General features: G+C 44.8%; 1 protein-coding gene across 4 annotated transcripts in view; it reads left to right on the top strand.

The window, feature by feature from the left end:
• Positions 1–26,532, top strand: part of ARHGEF11 (Rho guanine nucleotide exchange factor 11) — a 78,489-nt gene that overhangs the window by 15,579 nt on the left and 36,378 nt on the right. For all 4 annotated transcript variants that reach the window (XM_028131335.2, XM_054711565.1, XM_054711564.1 and 1 more), the window contains exons 2-7: positions 16,113–16,198; positions 17,160–17,258; positions 21,302–21,351; positions 22,035–22,092; positions 23,411–23,589; positions 24,318–24,389. In XM_028131335.2, the coding sequence (XP_027987136.2) occupies positions 16,113–16,198; positions 17,160–17,258; positions 21,302–21,351; positions 22,035–22,092; positions 23,411–23,589; positions 24,318–24,389 (544 nt within the window). The remainder of the gene's footprint in view (positions 1–16,112; positions 16,199–17,159; positions 17,259–21,301; positions 21,352–22,034; positions 22,093–23,410; positions 23,590–24,317; positions 24,390–26,532) is intronic.

Genomic DNA, 26,532 nt, shown 5'->3' with positions numbered 1-26,532 from the left:
TATTTTGTTTTGCTTTTTTAAAAAACATTTTAGCTTGTATTCTCTTTTTTCCCCTCATAGCAACCTTTGAGGCCTTTACATTTCTCCTGCCATAGACATTTTAAAAATTTTCAATTGATTTTAGAAAGAGAGAAAAAAACATGGATTTGTTGTTCTACATATTTATGCATTCGCTAGAGGCCTGGTGCATGAATTTGTGCACCAGTGGGATCCCTCGGCCTGGACTGTGGGATTGGGCCGAAACTGGCTCTCCGACATCCCCCACGGGGTCCCGGATTGTGAGAGGGCACAGGCCAGGCCAAGGGACCCCACCGGTGCACTATTGGGGCTGGAGAGGGATGTGGGAGGGCTCCAGGGCATGTCTGGCCCGTTTTGCTCAATCCTGATTGGCTGGACCCCAGCATTGGTCAGAGCATCTGCTCCCTGGTGGTCAGTGCATGTCACAGCGACTGGTCGACCAGTCGACTATCTGCCCCCTGGTGGTCAGTATGCATCATAAGGAGTGGTTGAGTGGCCTTACCATATCATTAGCATATTATTCTTTGATTGGTTGAATGGACATCTGGACACTTAGCATATTAGGCTTTTATTATATAGAATTGGTGGACTCTTGTATGTGCCCTGACCACGGATCAATCACGCAATCTTGGCATATCCAGACACTGCTCTAACCAACTGAGCTACTCGGCCACGGTCCTGCCATATACATTCTGAGGGGGAAACATGCTTTTGACTTTGTAGCCCCAGGATATTTACCAGAGTCTGGCAAGTGGGAGGTGTAAAATAGACAATGTATATGTTGGTATAATTTCTCTTTAGCCCTAGTTGTCAGGCTTTGGGTTCCTCCAGATAATATAATTAGATAATAATATCTAATTTTATAGGTAAGGAAATTTCTCCAGGCCACCAGAGAGTAAATAATTTTTATAGTGAAATCAGTATTTTTCTGCCTGAATTCAGTATTTTATTGATTTGTAAAATTGTATAATTTTGGAAACACTAATCTAGACCAGCACTCTTCATTTTAGAGGAATCTTGCTATCATAGAGGAAGATAGTTTAAAACAGTAATGTTAGGCCCTAACCGATTTGGCTCAATGGATAGAGGGTTGGCCTGCGGACTGAAAGGTACCAGGCTCGATTCCAGTCAAAGGCATGTACCTTGGTTACGGGCACATCCCCGGTGGGAGGCGTGCAGGAGGCAGCTGAATCGGTGTCTCTCTCATCGATGTTTCTAACTCTCTATCCCTCTCCCTTCCTCTCTGTAAAAAATCAATAAGATATATTTTTAAAAAATATATTTAAAACACTAATGTTAGAAGTAACTGTTTTATTGATTGCTTACTGTGTACCAGGCCTGTAATAGGTGCTGTGGATTCATGACTTTATTCAATTTTCATAAGCACCAGGGGTGTCTTATTTTTGAGTGGCTGGGTGGGTCATGGTTTCTGATAAACATATTTACTACTTACCCAGCTCTAAGAACCTAATCAGAAGTCTTCCTTCGTTGTTTTTCTTTAAAAAAAAAAAAATATATATATATATATATATATATATATATATATATATATTATTGATTTTTTACAGAGAGGAAGGGAGAGGGAGAGAGAATTAGAAACATCGATGAGAGAGAAACATCAATCAGCTGCCTCCTGCACACCCCCTCTATTGGGATGTGCCCGAAACCAAGGTACATGCCCTTGACCGGAATCGAACCTGGGACCCTTGAGTCCGCAGGCTGATGCTCTATCCACTGAGCCAAACCAGTTAGGGCTCCTTCGTTGTTTTTCGTTAGTGATTGAAAACTTAGAGTTATCCACACTATTTGTTTCTAAAACCATGACTCACTCTTGCCATCACCTTATTTTGGAAAGATTCTCTCCCCTTTCTGAACTGAGAATTCCAGAAGGCAGAGACCAGTATAGCAGAGCAACATGGTAGGAATTGAGTGTATGTTCTTGACCTAGTGAATGAGTGTATCCAGCTCATCATGGGAAACATGCCTATCAGGCCAGCGCGCTAGGTAGTGTGGTTGTCAGTTTTCTATTTCAGTGTTTCTTTCTCCTTCAGTGGAAAGAACTGACCTGCCCATAACTGTGTTGCATGTGTTAAGGCTCTCACTGATCTCATGACTATTAACAGACACACCCTATACATTACTGAGTGCCTAGAATGCAAGTTTGGCATTATGCCTTCATTCTGCAAGAATGAATAAGATAATCGCTGCCTCAGGTAGCTCATAGATGAGTAAATAGATAACTACAGTGCACAGAGGATGCAGTGATGGGAGTGGGGATTTTCACTGAGAGTTCGTGGCATAAGGTAAAGATAGCTCACCCAGCCAGGGGGAGGGGGTGGGTGGCCCTGTTTTAAGCACTTTGCACATAGTAACTCTTTGAATCATACAACCCTGAGAGTTAGCACTGTTGGTGTCCCCATTTTACACTGAAGATAATGAGAGGGCTAAGGTCACACAGCTGGTAAGTTGTGGAACTAGAATTCAAATGCAGGCAGTGTGACTCTACTGTCTGCTCTTAACCACTGTACCATGCAGTCCCTTGCAAGTCTTGAAGTAAAGGGGAAAAAATGAGAAATATAAATATTTGTATCAGATTGGCAGGATTTATTGTTTAACTGGCTATGTGGTCAGAGGGAAGGAAGAGTCAAGATTGGTTGCTGGAGGAAAGGTGGGGGGTTTACAGAGATAAGGTTTTCAGTGCATTCAATTTGAGTATTACAGGTTGAGGCGCCACCTTCCCCAAGTTACGAAGAGGAGTCAGAAACTTGAGAGATACTAAGCGCTGAAAACAAGATTCGGGAGGGGTCAGTGTTAAAAGAGTTGGCTAAAAGCACCAGAATAAATATTGTCCCCTACGAAGGGAGTGTAGGGTAAGAGCAGCAGGCCTGAAAGATCGACATTGTCAGATGCGGAGAGAGGTCCCGTTAAATGAGATCTGGAAAAGAAAATCCTTTTCCTTAGCAGATTTCTCAGTCTGCTCTGTCAGCCACAATTCCGGGGTCTCTGGAATGGCCTCAAGAAATTGCCTTGACAACTTTCAGTTCTGGCCTCTGAAAAGCTCCAATAGGACAGCAGTCGCTAACTGGTGGTCCACGAGGTTCGAAAGGTTGGCGACCACTGCTATAGGAGGTTAAAGTCCACTCCCTATTAGGGTGTCAACCCCTCCCTATCCTGTGCACCGTCCAACATTATAGGGTACTCCGACCCACCGAAGTCCTTCAACATTATGGTCATGGGGGTGGGGAACAGCCCTGGGAGCAATAAGGGACAATATTCTGTTTTGTAATTGTGTGTCCAGGGCAGTCATTAAAGCTATACTGAGCGAATCAACCCCCCCCCCCCCCCCCAAGTAATGGACAGTAACTGCAAGAAAGAAGGAAGGTACTGCACAAAGGACCCCTGTGCTGGAGTATGAAATAAAGGGAACATCAGTTTTACATTTCAGGATAGAAGAGCAGCATATTTGGTAAAGAAGGCGAGGCCTGGAATTCCTTCCCGTTAGTCCAGATAGGAGGAGCTGTGCCAGGTAACTATCCTGCAGGACCCTCCAGGATCTTGGGGATAAGAGAGAGAATCCTAGATTCCTTTGAATTTCTGGGTGTCACCTCTTTCCTCCCATCTCCAGCCAAGATTGTTCCCTGTCTGGAGAGACTGAGGTTGCTGTTTCTGGTTATACCAGATCCCTTTCATTTTCACATTTGGGGGTCTCACCCGGGAACTCCCTCATGATGTCATCTTTGTGGGAAGTAGAGAATGTAACGGAGGGAGGGGAGTCAAGACTGCTTCTCTTTCGGTCAGAGGTATTTCCATCTCTTGCTGCCATTCAGTGTGGTATATCCATGAGATGACTTCTTTCCTCCCTCACCCCACCCTTCTTTAGTTTCCTGGAAATGGAGTAGGGTCTGGAAGAGAGAAAGGATGGAAATTCCCATTGCATCTCTCTCTGCAGTGGTTGAGATGAGGTTTGAGGAGGGGAGAGGGGGGAGGGGGAGGGGGGGAGCGGTAGAGAGATGGAGTCAGCCCTGAAGGGAGAGGCCAAGAGACTGCTGAGCCAATGGTATGGGCCTAATTACTCCTCTGCCTTGAACTTGACTGTAATTGTGGTTTCTGGGAGCCAGCGCATCCTGGAAATCTGCTGGGACAGCGGAGGTTTGGGATGGAGTTGAATTTTCCGCTTGGACCAGCTTGCCCAGCACCCATTTTTGGTTGGAAGATAGGGTGAATTCCTAAAGCTCAAAAGGGACAATTAAGATAGCCAGGACTATCAGGCCTTCCTTTGGAACTAGGTGAGAGGTTGTATACCCTGAAATCCTGGACACTTTAGAAAAGTTCAGAGAGGCAACAGCTAGCAGGATCTGGGGAAGAGTTATATATGCTAGAAGCTAGGAGATCAGTTCTAACCTTGAGGAAGGGCCTTAATGTTCCTACACCTTAGTTTTCCCATCTGTCATTTGATTTGAGCATCTGTCTTTTTTTTTTACAGGGATAGTCCTAAATAATAGATGGGGAAATGCTAGCCTAATATAAGGGAGCAACTTAAGTCCCTTTTTTCCCATGGTGGTAATAAAATAGCTAATATACATCACATTTATTGTGTACCCTGTGCTTAATATTATAACAATCCAGTGAAGTAGTTCCCAACCTCAGTTACAGACAAGGAAATCTGAGGTGGAGAGATTACATATCTTGCCTAAGATCACAAAGCCAGTGTCAGCATCAGGATTACCAACCCAGTGATTTGATTCCAAAACCTGTGCATTTGGCCGTCAGACATAAATGGTAATCTGCACTGTGTGTTACACTTGTTCCAGGAAACACCCAGAGCCAGACTGGCTTAGTGAGGTTTGGCTGTTGGACTTGGAGTCACTAACCCTGGGACCTCAGGCAAGTCCTTGGTCTTCTCTGAACTGCAGTTTCCTCATCTATAAAATGGGTATGTTCAGAGTTCTGAGGATCAGATGAGATGCTGCCCAGCACAATACCTACCACTCAGCAGATGCTTAATACATGTTAGCAGAATCTGAACTTACATAAGGAGAAATAGCAGCCAACCCCTGCCACCTTGAATTTGTGATCTGATATTTCAGAAAACTGACATGCATTAAGAGTTGATCTATATAGCAAAGTAAAATGAATGGTGAGCACTTTCTAGACAGGGAGCAAATGCATTAGCAGAGAACGCTCTGCAGTTAAACTGCTTGGGTTCAAATACCAGCTTCATCTCACTCACTGGATGCATGAATTAAGCAAGTTACTCAGCCTTTCTGTAGCTCAGTTTCTTCATCTGTAAAATTATGACATTATTAGTATCATCCCATGGGTCTGTTTTAAGGATTAAGTAAAATAAATAAGAATGGCTAATAATACTGAGTTCTTACTGAGAACCAGATCCTGGTCTAAGCATTTTATTTTTATGTTCTTAATAATTTGGTCTTAATAATCCCATGAAATGGGTACTGTTATATCCCTGTTTTAAGAGTGAGATGCAGAAAAGTTCAGTAACTTGTGTAAGATCACATACCTGATAAATGTCAGAGCCAGCATTTCTATCTGGGCAAGGAGCTCAGAAACCCATACGCCTAACCATGCTATCTTATCTCAGTAAGTGCTTAAAAACATGCTGGCTCTTATCCTCATCATGGGTGTCCATCTCTCAGTCGGTCACAGTGTTCCTGAGAGTACCGGCATGTGCTTAGACCGTGCTAGTCATTGTGGTCTGTCAACAAAGCATGTGGCCGGCTTTCTGCTCTTAAGTTTATTATTTATTTAGAGAGAGACAAGATCAGTGTGGATGACATAATTTGAAAACAAGTGCTAAGGGATACAGTGTGGATTCAAAATGCAGTAGAAATGAATTTAGTTACTAAAAAGATCACTGGAGAAGGTGGACTAGTTCAGAAAACTTCCTAGAGAAGGGAGTGCATACTTGAGGTCAGCCCTAGAAACTGGGCCCAAGGGCAAGAGTGCTTTAGAGTGCTCGAGTTGGGTTAGAATTTTAAGGTTGTCATTCATCAGTCAAAAGTTTTTAATGAGTATGTACTCTGTGCCTGGCCCCATGGAGAGGAAGATCAGTATTGATGGCTCAGTTGCCATTGTTTTTCTCCTGGTCAGTCCAGGTGTGTTTCCTAAAGACTGTGTCTTGCAATCCGGTAATACCTAATTGAAATACTTGTATTGCTCTGCCCTAGGTGGGCCCTTGTTGACATAGTAAAACTCCATATAATATGATAATGTGGTTTGTGCCTGGATATAATCAGGGCACATTTTCCAGGCCCCTGGGAAGGAACTACAGGGACCATTTAGTTCATCCATTCCTGTTCCCATCACTTTGCCCCACACCTGACCCCATCACTCTGCTCCACATGTGCACGTGCACTCGCACATACCCCATCATATTCTTTATTTATAAGGAAACGAAGGCCTAGAACTAATCCAGACCTTCAAACCCTGGGACACTTTATTCAAACTACTCTGTGCTGCCAGATAATAAACAATAAGCTCTGAGCCAGTGCAAGTGCTCTGAAGTGTAACTGCATAGAACAAATGCTTATCATTTCTCTTCACCTGTGACGGGGGGTATAAGCCTATCTCCCAGCACCGGTAATTTTTGTCTTAATATTGCTTTCGCTGTTGTGCAGCCCTCTCAGTGTGAAAGATTTAATTTACCAGGAGAAGTAGAGAGACAGCAGCACTTGCTGGACGTGGCCGGGGCCACTGCTCTGAAAACTCTTGTCTTCCCACAGAATGTTCTGGCACTTCCCCAGTGGAGAAGGCTGCAGCTGGTTTACTCTCTTTATTTGTACAAGCTGGAGTGGCCCCAGAAGTGTCCAGATAGGCAGGGCCAGTGGAGCATTCTTTTGGTTTGTGGCCACTCTACCTCCTGTCGGGGAAATGTTTGTGGGTTTGTTGCTCGGAGTTGTCTTAGGCGAGTTTATGTTTTAACAGCTTTGGCTGTCCAGCAGTCTTAGTCCCGTCAGTCAACATGAAGGATGGAGGGAGGGTCGCATGGTGATGAAACCGTAGTGACAGCTACAGGGGTCTCTGGCTGTTAGGGAAGTCAACTCAGATTTTCTCTGGCTGGCCTTCTGTCAGCTTCCTAACCCCAACTGTGTCTGTCAAGTATACTTTGTAGAGCTCCGATTATTGGGGGAGTCGGGGCGGGGGGCGGGCGGGGGCGCTAGGCTAGGGGCTGGAGATGTGGGTGCTGAAGAAACACAAAAGAGAAGACCTAAGTCCCTCCCTCAGAACAGGTGTTTCATTAGACAGAACACAGATAGAATACTTGATGTGCTTATAGCCCAAGTCAAATGCTTGAGGGGTAGAAGGATGCAAAGAATATGTTGATTACTCCTAAGTCATCATTAGAGGGTTAATTGAGGAAAGCTTCCTGAAGGGTGGGAGTTTCCAGGCAGTTTTTACAAGGAATTTGTAGGGAGCCTTTTGCAAGCTGGGAAAGAACCTCCTCCACCCGCCCATCTTTCCTCTCTGTGTCTGGTAAGCGTCCTGAAGGTACTAGCTAAGAATGGGACACTCAGCCTGTGACACTCTAGGCCCCCCACCCCCCATTACAGGTGTTGTGACTAGATTTGCATCTCTGAGCTGGAGAAAGGGTGCTGCCTCCCTGAGGTAGGAAAGGGATTACAGAGAAGAGCAGCCATTCTACCATCTGCTCAGGTTACCACCGCGAGGTATTGGCTTTATGGTTTAACCTCAGCAGTTTTAAAACTAACTTTCCTCTGCCACCAAGTAATTTCCTGTCAATTTTGGTATTGAGGAAGGCAACTAATTTAAAATCTACCTTAAATTAGAAGGGTGAATCTTCTGAGTCAAATGAAGACTTCTTAGATTGGCCATTAACTCTGGGTTAATTATTTTATAGATTATTCTTTATTTGTGCCAATAATAATAAAAAATGGACTCAAATAACAATTCTGTTTATGCAAACTATAAAGCAAGGTATGCCTTGCTGGGATACAGAGATGAATCTAGCATGCACCAGCTCTTCAGGAGCTCACTAGTCCAGCAAGCAAGGGAGAAAAGTCAGCACCCGTGTGGGAAGTGCTTTGGCAGAAACATGTACCAGGTGCTATGGGAAACAGAGAAGTTATTGGAGGAGCCACTCAGGGCAGGCTTCTAGTTTCCTCTGACTGGTCTGAGGGCTGGAGTCCTTGCCATGGGAAAGAAGGAGAACTGTGGTACAGCTGTGACCAAAGGAAGCCAGGCCAGCACTGTCCAATAGAAACAGAATGCAAGCGACATTAAATTTTTTTAAAAATATATTTTATTGATTTTCCACAGAGAGGAAGGGAGAGGGATAGAGAGCTAGAAACATCGATGAGAGAGAAACATCGACCAGCTGCCTCCTGCACACCCCCCACCGGGGATGTGCCCGCAACCAATGTACATGCCCTTGACCGGAATCGAACCTGGGACACTTGAGTCCGCAGACCGACGCTCTATCCACTGAGCCAAACCGGTTTCGGCACGACATTAAATTTTTTAGGAGCCACATTAAAAATAAAGAGAAACACAACGGTAAGATATGTACACATATAATACCTTAATAAAAAAAAATTAAAAAAATAAAGAGAAACAGCCCTGGCCAGGTAGATCAGTTGGTTGGAACGTTGTCCCATACACCTAGGTTTCGGGTTTGATCCCTGGTAGGGGTGCATACGGGAGGCAACCGATGGTTGTTTCTCAGTGGCAACCTCCACAGCTGAGAGATTTCTCTGGAACTTCAGCTGCTGTCTTTGGGAGCTCAGCCAGCTCTTTTGTGCCTCCTCCCTTCCTACCAGTCTCTGTGCGGTCTCCACTTTCCTTCCTTGGTTATCAGGGTTCTCTCCAGCTAGTCTTCAGTTGATTATCAGCACACATTATCTGTTTAGTGGATGTTTCACTGCTGAGTGTACAGAATTGAATTCTAGAAATCTGGGAAATTGGAGGCTTTAGGAGCTTATTAACCTGTTCTTGCAGCCAGGTTAAGATGTTGCTCCCTGCTATAAGTCTACAGAACAGGCTTAACCCCTTCCCACTCCATTTAGTCTTTGCTAAAACTATGAAATTGTGAATTTAATCCTAACTTACATGCATTATGGAGGTCACTCAAAATTTTCTCTTGATGATAAGTGTATGTTTATGATATTTGATGTCTACAAAGTTTATTTGCATAAGTTATCTGATTTTATCTTTCAACACATATGTATTGAATATCTACTGTGTACTAGGTTCTGGAGCTGTTGCATGCTCTAGAGAACAAGAGACAATGAAGCTTGTCATTAAACAGGGAAAGCAGACATTAAACCAAAAAAAAGCACCCAAGTAATTAGTTGCTATTGAATTAGGCACTGCAAAGGGAAATTAAGTTACAGGGGAGATCCAGCCCAGTGGGTGTCAGAATGTTGAGCACAGGGCCTTCGCATTCTTTACGGTCTGTAGTAAAGAATGAGTATGAGTTGCCTTGGCCAAGGCAGGGGAGAAGGCCTCTGGGGTTGATATATAGTGAGCAAGGAGGGGAGTGGCAAGAGATGATGAGACTTAAGAGTAAGCATGAGGATGTCACAGAGGACCTGTTAGGCCATGTTAAGGATTTGGAACTTTATACAAGGACAGTGGGAAACCACTAAAGGGTGATGTATGTTCTGGTTTATTTTTTTAAAAAAGATCACTCTGACTTTGTGTAGAGAATGAATGGGTTCTGTGAAAGTGGAAGCTAGAGTATCTGTGACACTAGTTGTAGGTAAGAGCTGATGGTGTCTTACACCAGCCTGTGATGGGGAAGGCAGATGTAGGTAAATTCCAGAAATATTAATGAGTATTATCAGCAGGTCTTGGCCGTTGATTAGATTAGAGGAGGGGGATGTCAGAGATAACTCAGATTTCTGGCATGAGCATTGCATTGTTTCCTGAGAAGGAAATGTTTGTGTGGGAGAACAGGTTTGGGATGGGGAAATAGATTTTCAGTTTGAACATTTTCGCTTTGAGGTATTGGTGAAGGTGATTTGGTCCTCCCAACCCCTCTTTGAGAAAAATGGGATAATGCTCATTTGTCATTGAGAAATTTAGGCTTGGAGAGGTTGGACAACTTGCCCAAGATGACATATCTAGGAGGAGGCTGAGCTGAGCTTGAATAAAGTACAGCAGTTCCTTGAATAAAGTTGTTTAGTTTGTTTGGTTACAATGTTGATAAGATGCTATCAGATCTTAGCTCTTATTTAGATCAGTCTGTGGTAAAATTGCTTTAGTTATACATTGTTTCACTGTAGTTCCAAGAAACTATCAATAACTTTATGTGAGGACTTACTGTGTTTTATTCCTAAAGCCCTGCTTGCCAAACCACACCACATGGGCTGTATGCTAAGTATTAAATGTTGAATCAAGCTACCCAGCCCTCTCAACATACCAGTTCTCTCTTCCTCCTGCACACACACCTGGCTGCCAAGTTGTCTGCTCTGACAGTCAAACAGTCCTAAACTCTCTTTTCTTGAAGAGGCCTCCATGGCAGTAGGAAGGAGAGCATTCCTGGCTCTGCCCTCCCTAGATTTAGAACACGCCAGGAATCGTCCCCCTTTCTATTTATTGTTCACTCATTCGTGTCCTGCTCACCCTACCCCTGACACATGTTGAGCATAGGTCACCCCCATGGAGTGACCATTTGCATGGGACTTTACTCTGCTGACCAATGGTTATTGGTGCCAATTCAATGTCAATATGAATTCTCACTGTCAGGTACAGTGAAGAAGGAAACTTCATTCAGTGCAAACAGTTCAGTTGTGATACAGCACAGCTGTGGAACAGCTCAGTAATGTTACAGATCGGTTACGAAACACTAGGCAACAGCACAGCTGTGAAATGGCCCTGAGGCGAGGTGGCCCTGCCCTGCTCCAGTCTGCCCCACCTCCCGGCTGGTGGGTAGACCCCTGCTCTGCTCTGGAAACACAGTCTTTGGTGGGAAGGGAAAGTGTGCTTTCTCAAGCCAGAGGGGAGCTGACATATATAGAGAAGTTCCTGCCTCCAGTCCCTGACTGGTCAGTTCTCATGCAGGTGAGGTTTCCAAATCTTCACAGTTTTATTGGTCTAAAAAGCACTGTCGTAATTGGTCAGAATGGAGTAGTTCTGATTGTTCAGTGAAAATTCTGATGGGGCTCTGATTTGACAGGAAAAGTCTGTGTTTTGGTTGAAATACAATTCCAGGAACTCCTTTATAGGGGTTGACTCAAATAGCAGGAACATAGTGCAGGTAGACTGGCAGTTCAGTGCAGGCTTTTCCTTGAAGTGTGGCCTGTTTAGAAATGGCTGCTGGGCTCTGTTTTTTTGTTGTTTGTTTTCTGTTGTTGTTTTAAATTGGAGCCCAGTTAGCCACTAGGTGTCCTTGGAAGGTCTCTTCTTTCTCAGGGCCCACGATACTTTCAGAGAATTTAACAAACATTGCCTCTTTGATCCTCACCTCAGCTCTGAAAGAAAGGACATGTATATTCCTTCAGCAAACATTTTTGGAGCAGGCACTCACCACGCATCAGTCACTATGCTGGAACTTGACTGGTGATACAAGGATGAATAAGAGTCTGTCCTCATTCTCAAGGGGTTTTAGGTCTCATAGAGAAAAATGATGATAGACTCAGAAGTTAAGGGACTTATTTTGAGAGTTCCTTAAAGTTATGGCCCTCTGAATAAGGAATCACTTGGGCTGCTCATTAAAATAAAAATAAATTCCACACCACAAACCTGCTGAATTGGACCCCCAGGATTGGAGCCTCCAGTGATTCATGCACTGCTTTTCAGCTATTAGATGATCCAGTTGAGATTTGAGCCTTTTCTGGCCACAATGCCAGAGACTTTTCCCCTCCATTTGTCTTCCCTTGTTTTACAGATGAGAGAGCTGACGCAAGTGGGAGTCAAGGGCCACAGTGAATTAGAGAAAGACCTGGAATTAGCTCCTGAATTTCCCGGATTCCTAAATCCAACCTATTTCTGTAACTCCATCTAGAGTGTTAGCTTTGCACTCTGGTTCTTACTGAAACTGCTCTCTGGTCCTTTTATTTCTAACCAGAGGCCTGGTGCATGGATTCGTGCACCAGTGGGGTCCCTTGGCCTGGCCTGTGCCCTCTCGCAATCCGGGACCCCTTGGGGGATGTTGGATAGCCGGTTTCGGTCGATCCCCGCAGGCCCAATCCAGAGAGGAGGGAGCCCGATCCTGTGCGTTGAACGTCTGTCCCCTGGTGGTCAGTGCGGGTTACAGTGACCGGTCGACTGGTTGGTTGGTCGCTTAGGCTTTTATATGTATAGATTGTATTCAGTAGTATAAGCTCTCAGGGAGCATTTGTGTCATGTTCTATCAGCAGGGATCGTCTGCAAACAGGCCTCTTTCCTGTAGGGATATACAGGCCCTGTTTGCGAGCCTCAGACCACAGGGAAAATTCTACCCAGGGCAGAATCCTTGGAGAGTTAGGGTGCCAGGAGGCTGCCTGAAGCTCCACCCTGGTAGATAAGAGAAACCAGAGTAGTAAGGCGGGTCATGGTTCAGTGAGTGTGGATTTTATCTGGAGCGAAGGTCTTGGCAGGGTGGCTCCTTCCTGGTTAACTGCTGCTCCTGGCTTTGGGGAGGGACTCGGGAATATTACTTTGCTCCTAGGCCAGCCTTTGTACAGTGTGCTTTTTATCCCTGTCGATCACCTGTGTATGTATCTCTATACACACATATGCCACATGTATTCTATGTCACATATGTGTGTGCACATGTGAGGTGCACAAATTACGTGTGTGTATATATTATGTGCATGTATGTGTATATATGTATGTTAAAAAGAAAATAGGAGAGAAGTTCTAATAAAGACCAGTTAGATCTACACATGGCCACAGATCATATAACTTTTTGTTTAGGTGCACAGACCTTGAAATCAGACCAACTTTTTGCACATTTTTTTTTTTTTTTTGTAAGAGAACATTTATTGTGTAGTCACAGAGGTAGATAAAGTAACTCCTAGAAGAAATGGGCTGAGGAAACAAGTTACAGAGGTAAAGGAAGGGCCCTTGGAGCTTGGGAGTGAGGAAGCCAATGGTAATGTGTGGGGCGGGGGAGGGGCGGGGGGAGGGGGCGGAGGGAGGGAAGGAAAAGGAAAGGAAAGGAAAGGAAAGGCATAGGTGTGCTCCCGGGAGGAGAGCGCCCTTTATGTACATCTTAACTCTGCTTTTTAACCTGTCCCTTCACTTACCTGAAAACGGATGTACTACCTACCTCACCAGGCTCTTATGATGATTAAATGAGGTAATGTATGTCGAATGTTTAGCACAGGGCCTGGTAGGTAACAAGAACTTAATCATTATTATCACAGAACAGGGATATTCTAGACCTTTTCCTCATTTACGTATTTCTGGTGGGATAAAGGTAAGGACAAAGAGACCAGGAACCTCTGTTGAGGGGGTGGATACCACCCAGCTCCAGCCAGTTGGCACCATGTGAAACTACAAGCCCAGTGGTGACAGAGCTTGTGTGGCGATGGCAGTTGTATTCTGTGCTGTGCAGTACAGTAGTCACTAGCCATAGGTAGCTATTAAGCAGTTGACCTGTGGCTAATACAACTAAGAAACTGAAATTTAAATTTAATAGCTACATGTGGCTAGTGGCTATTGTGTTAGATAGCACAGGTCTAGATTCTAGAACTTTTCCCCCCAGTTTTATTGAGATATAATTTACATACAGCATTGCACAAGTTTAAGATGTACAGCATGACTTATGTATATTGTGAAATGATTACCACGTTAAGTTTTGTTGTTATCCATATATTCTAGAACACTTATTAAATGATGAACTAAGCTGAATATTTACCTGGAATGAAGAGGAGGGAGGTGTGATCAGGAATGATGGACAGGGTAATTTGGAAAAAAACACACCAGAAGCTGTATCTTCGGGAAGTTTACCTTCTTGTCTGGCTTATAGATACAGTAATGAGGAGTAGAGTAGGAAGGACATCTGGGAGAAGGAACAATATGGGCAAAGACAAAAGCCAGAAGCCATAGCAAGTGAAAAGCAGGGACCAGGACTAGGATGGAGCCTGACACTGGGGACCTGCTCAGAACCACCCTGCCTTCATGGATCCCCAACTTCATCTGGACAAGCAAACAAGCAGTCCCGTTGGTATTCGTGCTGCAGGAAGCACAGGGCCTGGCAGCTGTGGCAGGCATTGGAGGCTGACCAGCATCAGGCAGCGGTTAGGTGCCATGGTTTAATGGCCTCGCTTGAAGACAGGATGGCCGTTCTCTGGAGGATAATAGGGAAGCTCTAAAAGGTTTTAAGCAGCAAAATGATGGGGCAGATTTGCATTTTAGTAAGCTCACTCTACTCCATTGTGGTCAGTTTCCATACCTGGGTCCATGATAGCTTGATTGTGGTTTTTCTTTGGAACCAACCATTTCCAGTGTCTTGTCTAGTTTATGTCTTGTTTTTTCTTTCTCTTCCTCCTTTCCTGTGTTGCTCTCTCCTGGGCCCCACGCTCTCCTCTTCCTTGATGTCCTTCTCTCTCTGATCCAAAGATCAGCCAGTAAAAAGCAGTCTCACCTGTCCAGGTAAGAGGGGTGCCAGGGTGAGGGAGGGGAGACTCCCCCCCCCCACTTCTTCTAAATTTCAAAGTTATTTATTTGAATTGTATTTGTTATTTGGATAGCTAGCACCTTCACATGGTTCAGGACTTAAAAGTTACAAATGAAAATATAATGAGAAATTTCCAACTCCATCCCTGTGCCCCCGGCACTCAGTTTTCCTTCCTCGGAGGCAACCAATGTACAAAGGGCTTACTTTGTGCCCTTTCAGAAATATTTTAGGTATTTTATGCATGTATAAGCAGATATTTTAACATATAAAAATAATTTCCTTTCTTTTCTTTTAGCCACTTTTTGTTTTCTGTCCACATAATTCTGCATCCTGCTTTTTTCACTCACCAACGTGTCTTAGAGACCATTCCTTATGGTATATAATGAGCTCCTCATTCTTTTGTAGGCTGGCTACTGTGTCATTATATTGATGTTCTGCAATTTATTTAACCAGTCACCCATTGTGAACATTTAGATTCTTTCCAGTGTTTTGCCACTGCAAACAGTGCTTTCATTTTGCTGTAGATGTAAATAGGAGATCCCCTTCAGAGGGGCAGCAACTGTTGATTAGGAACTGGCCATTTGGACACTTCTCTAAAAAGGAGAGGCATAGCAATGATTTGAGCTTCTCATGTTCCTGCAGGGATCCTATTAAAGAGGAGATCGAGCAATAAATCTTCTAGTTTGATGATCTGATTGGTACCTTGAGGTTTTAGGATCTTAATCGTTTCTAAGCAAGCTGCCTCAGTCTGGTGGTAGGAATGGGGCTGAATGTGGGGTTAGAATACTACCACCAAATAGATAAGATTCCTGTTCTCCCATGGTACCCACAAGATGAATGGAATTTTCAAAGGTTTGAGTCATTTCTGTACCCTCCTTTCTAGAAAAATGTACAAGTTGCCGGTTACCCAACAGGTGAGAACCAAATACCCAGTTACCCTCCCAGAGACACTGGGGGAGATGAAGAAATGAAACTAAAGTGGGGGAGATCATCTCTGTTGCCACCACTGCAGTCCTCTGCTGTGCTCATGCAGGCTTCTGTATGTTTTTGACTCGCCATGTCCTTGCCCTCCAGTCTCCCCTTCCTTTACCTAAAACTAACTAGCTGTTTATTTTTTTCCTGTCTTTTTCTTGCATTCATTTTCTGTGGTGCTCTGTTCTGTTCCATCAGCCCCATTGCAGCCTGGTAAGACCCAACAAGTGTGTGTATTTGTGCACATCCCGTTCTTGCTATTGTCTCTTTGTCTCCTGACTCCAGGAAGGGCTGTTTCCCTTCACACCTGGCTGAGTATTAAAGAGGTCATGTTAGCCCTGCCAGCCTAGGATGCCAAATAGGTGGTATTGCTAGTGGTGTAGACATGGCTAACCTTCCACAGGTGGAGTGGGTTTCAGGTAGAGGGTTGGTGTCAGTGCCCAAAACGTGGGGCTGCTTTTTACAGGTTTTTTCCCCACTACAATCGTCCCTCCCTGCCCACCGCGCTGATAGGCTTTTATTACTCCTTCTCCAGGTTAAGTAGCCTGTCTTTGGGAGATTCAGCACCTGAACGCCAGTCCCCTTCCCACCACGGCCAGCCTGACTCCTCTGAGGCCACAGGTAACCTCCTCCTTGGGGCATTAACACATTGACACAGGTGTACACTCATACAGACTAATCCGCATACCCCGCTGCAACTACCCCGTATAAAACTACTTAGCCTTCTTATGCGCTCATACTGTGTACCAGGCATCATTACATGTTGTATATAAAATTAGTCCTTATTTCAACTATAGAAAGTAGATGTTATTATCTCTGTTTTATAGATGAGGAAGCTGAGGTTCAGAGGGGTTAAGAAACTTGCCCAAGTGCACAAGCTTGTAAGGGACAGAATCAGGACCTGAAACCAGTGGGTTTTAAATCTAGAACTCATGCTTTATCCATTGCAAGAAGCAGTTACACATACCTGCACCCATGCACGAAGCCTAATACACACCCACAAGATGGAGATAGGTGGGAGTTACAGCCTTTCTTATTTTCTGTGTTTGTGAATGGATGTACATGTGAAACAAGGGTTTTCTCTTGTCATTCATTCTTCCCTGGATTTGGCAAGGGGCCAGCCCTGGGTCACCCTGCATGAGCTGTCCAGCTCTGCAGAGTCAGCAGCACTGGCGTCCCACCTGCTGCATTCGCTGGCTGTAATTCGACAGAAAACTTGCAGGCTCACTGGGCTTTAGTCCTGGGATTGCTTCTCTGTAACATTAGTCTTCAGCCTGGAGTCAGCCCTGCCCTTTCTTCGGCCAGTCTCACCCAGACAAACAGAGAGACAGACATGTACAAGAGAGACAGGTATCTCAGAAAGGGTGATTTCTTGTATGGAGTACAGAATTGATCACTGAGGGAGGCATGCCGTTGCCATAGCATTTGGACAGGCTAAGTCTGGGAATCTGGTTAGTCTGGAAAGACTTTCTGGAGGAAGAAACATCTGGGGCTCTCCTGGGACGGTCTTGGCTTGTATGCACTGGTCTTCCCGTGACAGTGCCTACCTCACCCCCTGCTTTCTCCTTCTCGCCACTCACAGGTCTTGTTCAGCGCTGTGTCATCATCCAGAAGGACCAGCATGGCTTCGGCTTCACAGTCAGTGGGGACCGCATCGTTCTGGTACAGTCTGTGCGGCCTGGTAAGTATTGCATCCCTCCTGCCGTGGGCAGTTCTCACAAAGCCACCCTGTATGTGACAATGCTGCATAAGGTGGAGAACTTACATGTCATTTCTCTGAGGGCCTGGGACGTCCTAGGGGGCACAATTGAATTACTCTAGAACTGGTTCCCCAGGAGCATTTGGGAAGGTCTCCACAATGTTAAGCCACAGGGCAGTTTCTGGGGGTGACACTTTATGCTCACTTCCCCTCTTGGGAAGTGTAAAAAATAGCATCAGTGCTGCCTGGCTGCCCTCCAAGGGAGCTCTTCACACTGGTCAGAATCAAAGACCTGCTTTCTTCCTACCCGCCTTCGCATCACCTACTCAGTGCACAGGCCATCACCTTCTGCAGCTGTTAAAATGAGATAGGCACACTGGTCCAAATGTATTTGCAAATACAATGAACATTAAATAATAAATTACCAAAAGATGTATGATGGCTATTGGACAGCACAGAAGAGGAAATGGTGTTTGGAAATTTGTGGTTCGAGATATATTTTCCTTTTAATCAGTTCCAGAACCCCTCTTAAAAGAAATAGGATTTTGCCCTGGATGGTGTGGTTCAGTGGTTAGAATGTCGGCCCACGCACAGGCACAGAAGGTTTGATCCCTGGCCCCTGTCAGTGGCGTGCGGGAGGCAACCAATCGATGTATCTCTGTCACATTGATGTTTCTTTCTCTCTTCTCTTTCTCTCTCTCTCTTTCTCTCTCTCTTTCTTTCCTCCCCTTTCCCTTCTACCCTCTCTAAAAATCAATGGAAAAAATATCCTTGGGTGAGGATTAACAAAAGTAAATAAATAAATGAAATAGGATTTCAGGAGTAGTTTGAAAGATGGAAGTGAAAACCACGTTGGCAGGTAGGAATGTGGGAGTGAAGAGTGGGAGGACATGGTAAAGCAAGTCAATCAAGTGACCAGTTAGGTATGAAAGAACTTCAAATATTTCAAAGCCTTTTATATGTCAGGTGAGAGAATCATTGTTGTTAGTAACCCAGGCTGAAGAAAACAGGAAATGAGCACAGGGGAGAGCGTAAAGCAAGTGTCCCAAAGAGGGGCGGACAGCAGTGTAGCAAGTGGTATTGAGCATGGGGACATTGTTTAAGGGAAAGGGGTAGGGAGCAGGCTAGCATGTCACCCTAAGTAGAGTGCAAAATGGGAAGGCAAATACACTTTAAGTAATTTTGGGAAGATTTGAGATTTGTTTATGGGAAAGACAAAAAGAGGATGTCAAACTTATGACCAAAATGAGGTAAATGGATCATGCAATAATATAAACAATTATTGCGACTTAACTTATCAGTGGGAAGTTTGTTTTTCATATCCATGGCTAGAGTTCTGAAAAGATACTTTTTTCTTTGCTTCCCTTGTTCTCTCAAGGTTCCTGGACAGGGTGAACCAGCTAGTGGGACTGCCAGTAACTTGTACTTTGCCTTTGTGGTCTCTTTGATACAAAGTTTGGAGATCTCCTCCAGTGCAGTATAAATTCAGCACTCCTTCAGTTTTTCCTCCTCTTAGGCCTGAGTAGAGTCAGACCCAGACAGGAAAGAACAAAGGGATGGGTTGCAGCAAAATAGGAGTTTGGGAAAATATGTGCATGTATGTATATTTTGGGGAGGAGAGGGGAAGAGACTTAATTTGGATTGGCATTGAAATCACAAGAGTATCACAGCAGTTATTGTCTTTTAAGATATTAGGTTCCTCTGGTTCACTCCTTCTCAAAGTGTAGTCTTTGTTCTGCCTGTATCAGAATCACCTGGATGCTAGAAAGGTTGAAGTCTGCAGTCCTGGGCCCAGCCTCAGAAGTACTCAATCACTTTCTGGCAAGGGGGCCAAGGAATAGGCTTTGTAATAAATTCCCCCGGTGATTCTTGTACTTAACTCTGAGAACTTCTGCTCTAAATAGTGACCTGGTGCATGGATTTGTGCACATTGAAAGGAAATTAATTAGAAGGTGGCCAGTGGGGCAGGACTAACATGCCCCGGTGTCTGCAGAGTGAGTGGGGTCCCTCCACCAGGTGGGGTCCCTTGGCCTGGCTTGTGGGGATTGTGCCAAAACCAGTTCTCCGACATTCCCCCGAGGGGTCCCGGAGTGTGAGAGGGCACTCTACAAAGTTGCTGTCATGCAGGGTGTGGAACGCAAACGCAAGTGTGCAGTAAACTAGATTTGGGGCTGATAGTGCCCCAGCAACAACATAACCCACAGCTGAAGGTGGAATCGTACAGTCCCGCGAGGAATCGGGCTCCTTCCTCTCTGGTTTTGGGGTGCGTCACCCAAGAACCGCCGCTGCCTAGTCACTGCAGCTCGGCAGCTCCTGCCTTGAGTGTCTTCCCCCTTGTGGTCAGTGAACGTCATAGCGACCAGTTGGATGGTCGGACACTTAGCATATTAGCCTTTTATACTAGTATATGTAGATCCCTTAACTCTGAAGGGTTCTTTTTTAATCACTAAGTTATTGGAAGTCACTTGCGTTTCATACGTTCTGGCAAAAAGGCTTTCTTCCACCTAGCTCAGATGCCAGACTTCGGAAGGCCAGGCCACCACAGGAGAAGGGCCAGGCTCTGGGGAGAGTGTGTGTGCTTTATTTAAATGTTCCTGGATGCGTCCCAAGATCAAATAAGAGTTACTTCTTATCCAGTGGGAAAAATGAGTTTACTATATTAAATATAATTGCTAATGTAATAATTCCTAAGAGAAATATAGAGAAAAAGATTAAAACAAGAGTTTTTAAACAGTGGCTCATAAGCTCTGAGAAGTTCATAAAAATACTTTGGGAGTTCATTAAAGATGATAATGATAACAGTTTTATTTTCTGTTATAAGAACTGTTTTAAACTATTTCCAGTGTCTTCCTTTCCTTTTTTTTTTTTTATATGATTTTATTGATTTTTAAAGAGAGAGGAAAGAAGAGGGAGAGAAAGATAGAAATATCAATGAGAAACATCAATTGGCTGCCTCCTGCACACCCCTTTCTGGGGGTCAAACCCACAACCCAGGCATGTGCCTGACCAGGAATTGAGCCAGCGACCTCTTGGTGCATGGGTCCACATTCAACCAAGGCAATAGTTTCTTCTTTTCAAATGGACCAGATGAAGATTGTGACTGAATGCTTGGAGCTCAGAATGTGTTCTAAAATTATTCGACTGAAGACTGCAGTGGTTTTGGCCACTATGTGATTTTAAATGACCTAGAGTTTATATCCAGGAAGCACAAGAAACACTAACACTGAGACATGTTAATGAGAAGCATAAAAATCAGGTTTTTTTGTAAGTCAGCCCCCAAATGATCATTAAATCTGTAAGTTACATTCATCTGATCAAAACTCGCACAAAGCACATCTAGATGTTTCTAGTCTTAACGAGAAATTTCAGTGTTGACTACATGCTCAGTTGGTTGAGCATCATCCTGTGCACTAAAGGTTATTGGCTTTTTTATTCCGTTCAGGGCACATACCTGGGTTGTGGGTTTGTTCCTCCACTTGGGGCACGTATGATAGGCAACCAATCAATGTTCCTCTGTGACATCAGTGTTTCTCTCTCTCCCTTCCTCTTTCGAAGCATGTCCTCCGGTGAGAATTTTAAAAAGAGAGAGAGAGATGTGACCTGGTATAGTCCACTCTAATTTAAAAGTGATTTTGTCACCTTAGCCGGTTTGGCTCAGTGGATAGAGCATCGGCCTGTGGACTGGGGGGTCCCAGGTTCAATTCCGGTCAAGGGCATATGCCTGGGTTGCAGGCTCAATCCCCAGTGGGGGGCGTGCAGGAGGCAGCTGATCGGTGATTCTCTCTCATCATTGATCTTTCTCTCTTTCTCTCTCTCTCTTCCTCTCTGAAATCAATAAAAATATACTATTTAAAAAATAAAAGTGGTTTTGTCACTGGAGCAAAGTAGGATATGTACATTTGAGGTACTTAACACAGAAAGGTGAGAAGAAATTTTGGAGGGAAGTGATCTAACAGGGACCTTGGTGTACACTCAGTGACATCTGCAGGATGTTGGGCTCTGCTGACCAGGCCTTCTTCTTACAGGAGGTGCAGCCATGAAAGCCGGTGTGAAAGAGGGGGACCGCATCATCAAAGTGAGTGACCTTCCCTTTGCGCATTTCCGTTTCAATACCAGCTGTTAGTTAGCCACGGCGTTAGGGAGTGGGACCATGAGTGAGCACAGTAGTGTATGGTGACCGAAGGTGAGGACTAATACATTCTACCCTTCTTGACTTTAAAGTAGCCATGCTTCTAGAATAGGTTTTATTATTCCCGTTTCACAAATGACAAAAGCAAGATTGAGAGGGAGATGTTGAGACCAGTGAAGGACTCAGTGCCTTCAGATTCTTGGCTTGCTGTTCATTGTCCTCCATACAATGCTCACTTGGGTCCTTGCCAATTCTAAACTACCGTCATCTTCCCTGTGCATGCAGCGCTTTCTTCCGGAATAGAGTCCTAGAGCCGTCAAGTCAGTTGACACGTGTACAAGGCTAATGGTTGAAAAACATATACCAAAACTTTTAAATGAATGAACGAGCAAACGAATGAAGCTGCAGGCCTTATCCTTGCAAACTTACAGACTAGCTGGGAAGACAAAACACATGGCAGATGTGAACAGGAATAAATTCATAATGTGAATTTGAGTAAATAAGTGACCGGAGGTGGTTCAAGAACCCTGGAAAATAGCTTCCTAAAGGAGTGGCATTTTGAACTTGTACAAGGATCACCTAGTTTCCATCTCCATTACTCAACTCAGTATCATTTGTTCCCCCCACAGGTGAACGGCACCATGGTGGCCAATAGCTCACACCTGGAGGTGGTGAAGCTTATCAAATGTGAGTTGGAGAGACCTGACCACTAAAGAATTGAGGGGAGCAGCTGAGCTAGTAGGGAACAGGGAAAGGGCAGGCCCTGTTGACCCTGGAGGCTTCCTTTGTAGATGTGGGCAGCAGCTGAAGCCACATCTTTAATTTTGATGTGGAATGGCCCACTTAGACTGCCACAGTTTTCTATTATCATTTCAGGTGGAGACACTGCTAGTCTCTCATCAGCATCTGCATCTTCATTTTTACACCCATCTTTGCACTCACATTTAGACCATATTTTACTCAGACCAGGTCTCACTCAAATACCATTGGATCCCACTCACAGACATTCTTCCTCATTTGTTTCTTATTTTGGCGAGGAAAGCAAAAATACTGTATTTGCAGCTAGGAAGATGCAACAATCGAGTCTTCCCAGGTAATCAAACAGAAGCAACAAATCATAAGGAAACAGTTAAAGGGTGTAGGAAGTTTGGGGAGGGTAGAAGGCTAGAATTTGAGTGCCTTCCATGTGCCAAGCAGGCAATATACTAGGGCAGTGGTCGGCAAACTCATTAGTCAACAGAGCCAAATATCGACAGTACAACGATTGAAATTTCTTTCGAGAGCCAAATTTTCTAAACTTAAACTTCTTCTAACGCCACTTCTTCAAAATAGACTCGCCCAGGCCGTGGTATTTTGTGGAAGAGCCACACTCAAGGGGCCAAAGAGCCGCATGTGGCTCGTGAGCCGCAGTTTGCCAACCACTGTACTAGGGGCTTTATATTGGCCACTTAATTTAGTGAGACAAAGGAAGAAATGAGACTGATCGGGCAGACCGTCGGGAGAATTCCCAGGTATATATGGGTGGAATTTTGGTTGAGGTCTCTGCATGAAGAAAGGGAAAGAAAGGCTACTTGTGTTGATGCAGGGTAGATAAGCAGGAATTAGGTAGGGGGGCGGGGGGCGGGCATGGTAAGTGAGGAGAACTTTTCCTACAGAATTATAAGCTTAAAGAGAGGAGAAGAGCCGAAACCGGTTTGGCTCAGTGGATAGAGCATCGGCCTGCGGACTGAGGGGTCCCGGGTTCGATTCTGGTCAAGGGCATGTACATTGGTTGCAGGCACATCCCCGGTGGGGGGTGTGCAGGAGGCAGCTGGTCGATGTTTCTCTCTCATCGATGTTTCTAGCTCTCTATCCCTCTCCCTTCCTCTCTGTAAAAAATCAATAAAAATATATTTTTTAAAAAAAAAAAGAGAGAGGAGAAGGGGAAATAACCCCTTCCTTTTAGTTTGAATGTCTGCTGTCCAGAACAGGACCATGTGAGCAAGCCTTTTATCTGTCCCTCCAGCTGGTGCCTATGTTGCACTGACCCTCCTGGGCTCTTCACCCTCAACTGTTGGCGTCTCTGGGCTCCAGCAGGACCCAGACCCAGCAGGAGCTCCTCAGGTCACCCCTGTGATCCCACCACCACCACCTCCTCCACCTCTGCCACCGCCACAGCGCATCACAGGACCCAAGCCTCTGCAGGTATGGTCCTCCTCTCCTCTCCTCACTCTGTTGTCCCTCTAAATAACTCCCATGGGGGGAAAGCAGGTTAAATTGAATGATATGCTGATAAACAGAGACAAGCCAAAGAGATGTTCTTCCATGTAAATGCATGTGTAGTTGTATCAGACAGCAACATACAGTGCATTTCCAAAACATGTGGAATACTCAGGAGGCCCTTTGAGCGTGCTCCTCCCACACCGGCAGCACAGACGGGGCGTCTGTTAAATTCTCCCAGTCACCGTCAGGAGGGTGTGGGACAGGAGTAGCAGGAAGGCTTCCTGGAGAAAAGGCTGCTCGAAGGAACGAAATATGGAGCCCAGTCTGTAGTGGGAGAGAGTCAGGAAAGGAAACAGACACACAGGGAGAGAACCTGAGGACCAGGCGAAGCTGTGTGAGGTGTTAAAAGAGATCAAGATGCAGATAGAATGGGGAATGGGATTTCCCGGTTGGAAAGAAGGCTGAGCCAGCAAGTCCTGGGAGACGTTAGAGAGCAAGTTGATACCAGAGGTGACTACAACAAGGTTTCTAGAAAGTTGAGATAAAATCAAAATAAGATGATATGTTTACTGAATTCTAGCAAGGTTCCAAGTGTTAGACATTTATGACACAGGCTCAGCTCTCATAGCTTTCCTTGCCCACGAATCAGCTGGTAGAAGAGAATCGAACTGATACCCAATTCTCACTACTGTCATGTTTTTCATTCTTAGGATCTCGAATTTCAAAAACATGCCACCCAGATCCTTAGGAATATGCTGAGGCAGGAGGAAAAAGAGTTACAGGTAAGGTCACTGCTGAGGGTAGACTGGCCATTGCCTTAATGAAATAAGAATTTGTTAAAGCAGAATGTGACCAATAGAGTGAATAGGGTAATAGCTCATAGATAATATATAGAATAGTGAATACGTAGACAAAACACAAACAAGTGATGAGACAAGTAGACTAGATTAAAATGAGGGAACATTAGAATTGAGGAAAACGGAGTCAGTTGGAATTGATCTTGATGGTTTCCAGGGAAAGGAAGGGTCAGGGAGAGGAAGGTGGGTGGATAGGGGAATGCCCAGCCAGGCTGATAGAGAAGGGGGCACTGTTGGTGAATGGGATGCAGAGAGACTTTCAGGCCTGGAGATGATGTGCATAGAGAGCAGTGAGATTACTTTAGCTGGAGTGGAATCACCAGATTCCTATAGTAGCTGTGGCTTGCAGCAAGCCCCTCACTCATTTCAATACAGCAAATTTCGGTAAGTGCCCACTGTATGTAAGTATTGTTTTAGTTCCTATGGTATACAGAGATGAAAAAGATCAGACAAATCTTGCCCTGAACATGGAAGAACCCTGAAAACACTATACTAAGTGAAAGAAGCAACTCTGGGAATATGCTCAAAACCACTGAATTGTACATTTTAAAGTGGTGACGTTTATGTTAGTGAAATTTTTAAGCACTGTGGAAGCCCAAAGGAAGGAATAATTAATTACGCAATGATCAGAGAAGTCCTCATGAGGTGATGCTTGAGTTGGGATCAATTTGTTTCCCTCTGGAAAGTGCTTTGGGCCTTGATGGGCTTGGAGTTTATTCTGGTGACAATTAGGAATTGATCAAAGGATTTTTGGGTAGGAGAGTGAACATATCTTCAAATCAGTGTTCTTAATGTGTTAAGTGGATTATGCATAAGGATATCATCAAGGAGGCTATTGAAATAGGTAAAAAATGATGACATGTTTAACAAGAACAGCAGAAATAAGGACAGAAAGTTGGGGCTGGCAATGGGAGACATAACAGAAGTCATATCAGTAGAACTTATCGGTTGGAAGGAGGGGTAAAGGAGAAGAGAGAATAAAAGCCTGGAATTTGGGTGCCTGGGTAGATGGTGATGCCATTGAGAGAGTGAGACAGGGAGATGAGCAGGGTTTAGGGGAAAGAAATGAAGGTCAGCTTTGGGTGTCCTGAGTTTGAGGTGCCCCTGGGACACAGATAAAAGACTATCACAGAACATATGGCGATAACAGGGCTGGACCTGGGTTGAATAGACATTTGGGTATCCTCGGCACTAAGGTGGTAGTTGAAGTTGGAAATGAGATGATATTACCCAGGGCACCAATGCAGAGAGAGAGAAGAAAGCTGATGGAATTTTGAAACTTACGTGCTCTGTAGCACAGTGCACCAACCTCTAACATCACACCAGTTGTGTTATATTTCTTTCTTGTTAATCCTCACCCAAGGATATTCTTTCCCCATTGCTTTTCAGAGAGAATGGAAGGGAAGGAAAGAGACAGGGGGGGAGGGGGGGGGGCGGGGGGGGGAGAGAGAAGCATTGATGTGAGAGACACATCGATTGGTTGCTCCCTGCACATTCCCTGACCAGGGCCAGGGATCAAACCTGCAACCCAGGTATGTGCCCTTGATCAGGAATTGAGCCCAAGATCCTTTGGTGCATGGGCAGGCACTCTAACCACTTAGCAGCACTGGCTAGGGCTTGGACTAAGTTCTTAAAGACAAGGACCTTGCCTCGGTTTCTACATTTGAATATACCTCCTGCACAGCTGGCACAGGACCTGGCATATATCGGGTCTCTGTAAATGTTTGTGGGACTGAAGGCTCACCTAGATTTCAGAGATGAGGCAGGGATAAAGATACAGTTGGGGAAAGAGTGTGAGGATACCCAAGATAGTGTAGAGTTAGGAAGTCAAAAGAGGGCAGCATTTTGAGAAGGACCTAGAAGAGACCATTATTGGATTTGGCAATTAGGTCATTTTGTTCTGTAGCTGTTTGAGATCCTAGGAACTAGATTGAGGAGTGACTGGAAGGCAAAGCCATCTGGGGGTAAGTGTAAACTCCTGTTTTGAAATATGTGGCCATGAAAGAGGGAGAAAAACCTGAGGCAGTGGCTTGAAGATTAATCAGAGTTGAGCCCTGGCCGGTGTAGC

Source organism: Eptesicus fuscus, chromosome 22 (assembly GCF_027574615.1).
Source record: "Eptesicus fuscus isolate TK198812 chromosome 22, DD_ASM_mEF_20220401, whole genome shotgun sequence".
Classification (NCBI taxonomy): domain Eukaryota; kingdom Metazoa; phylum Chordata; class Mammalia; order Chiroptera; family Vespertilionidae; genus Eptesicus; species Eptesicus fuscus.
The sequence above is the reverse complement of the archived record's forward strand: the minus strand, read 5'-3'. Positions and strand labels throughout refer to the sequence as shown.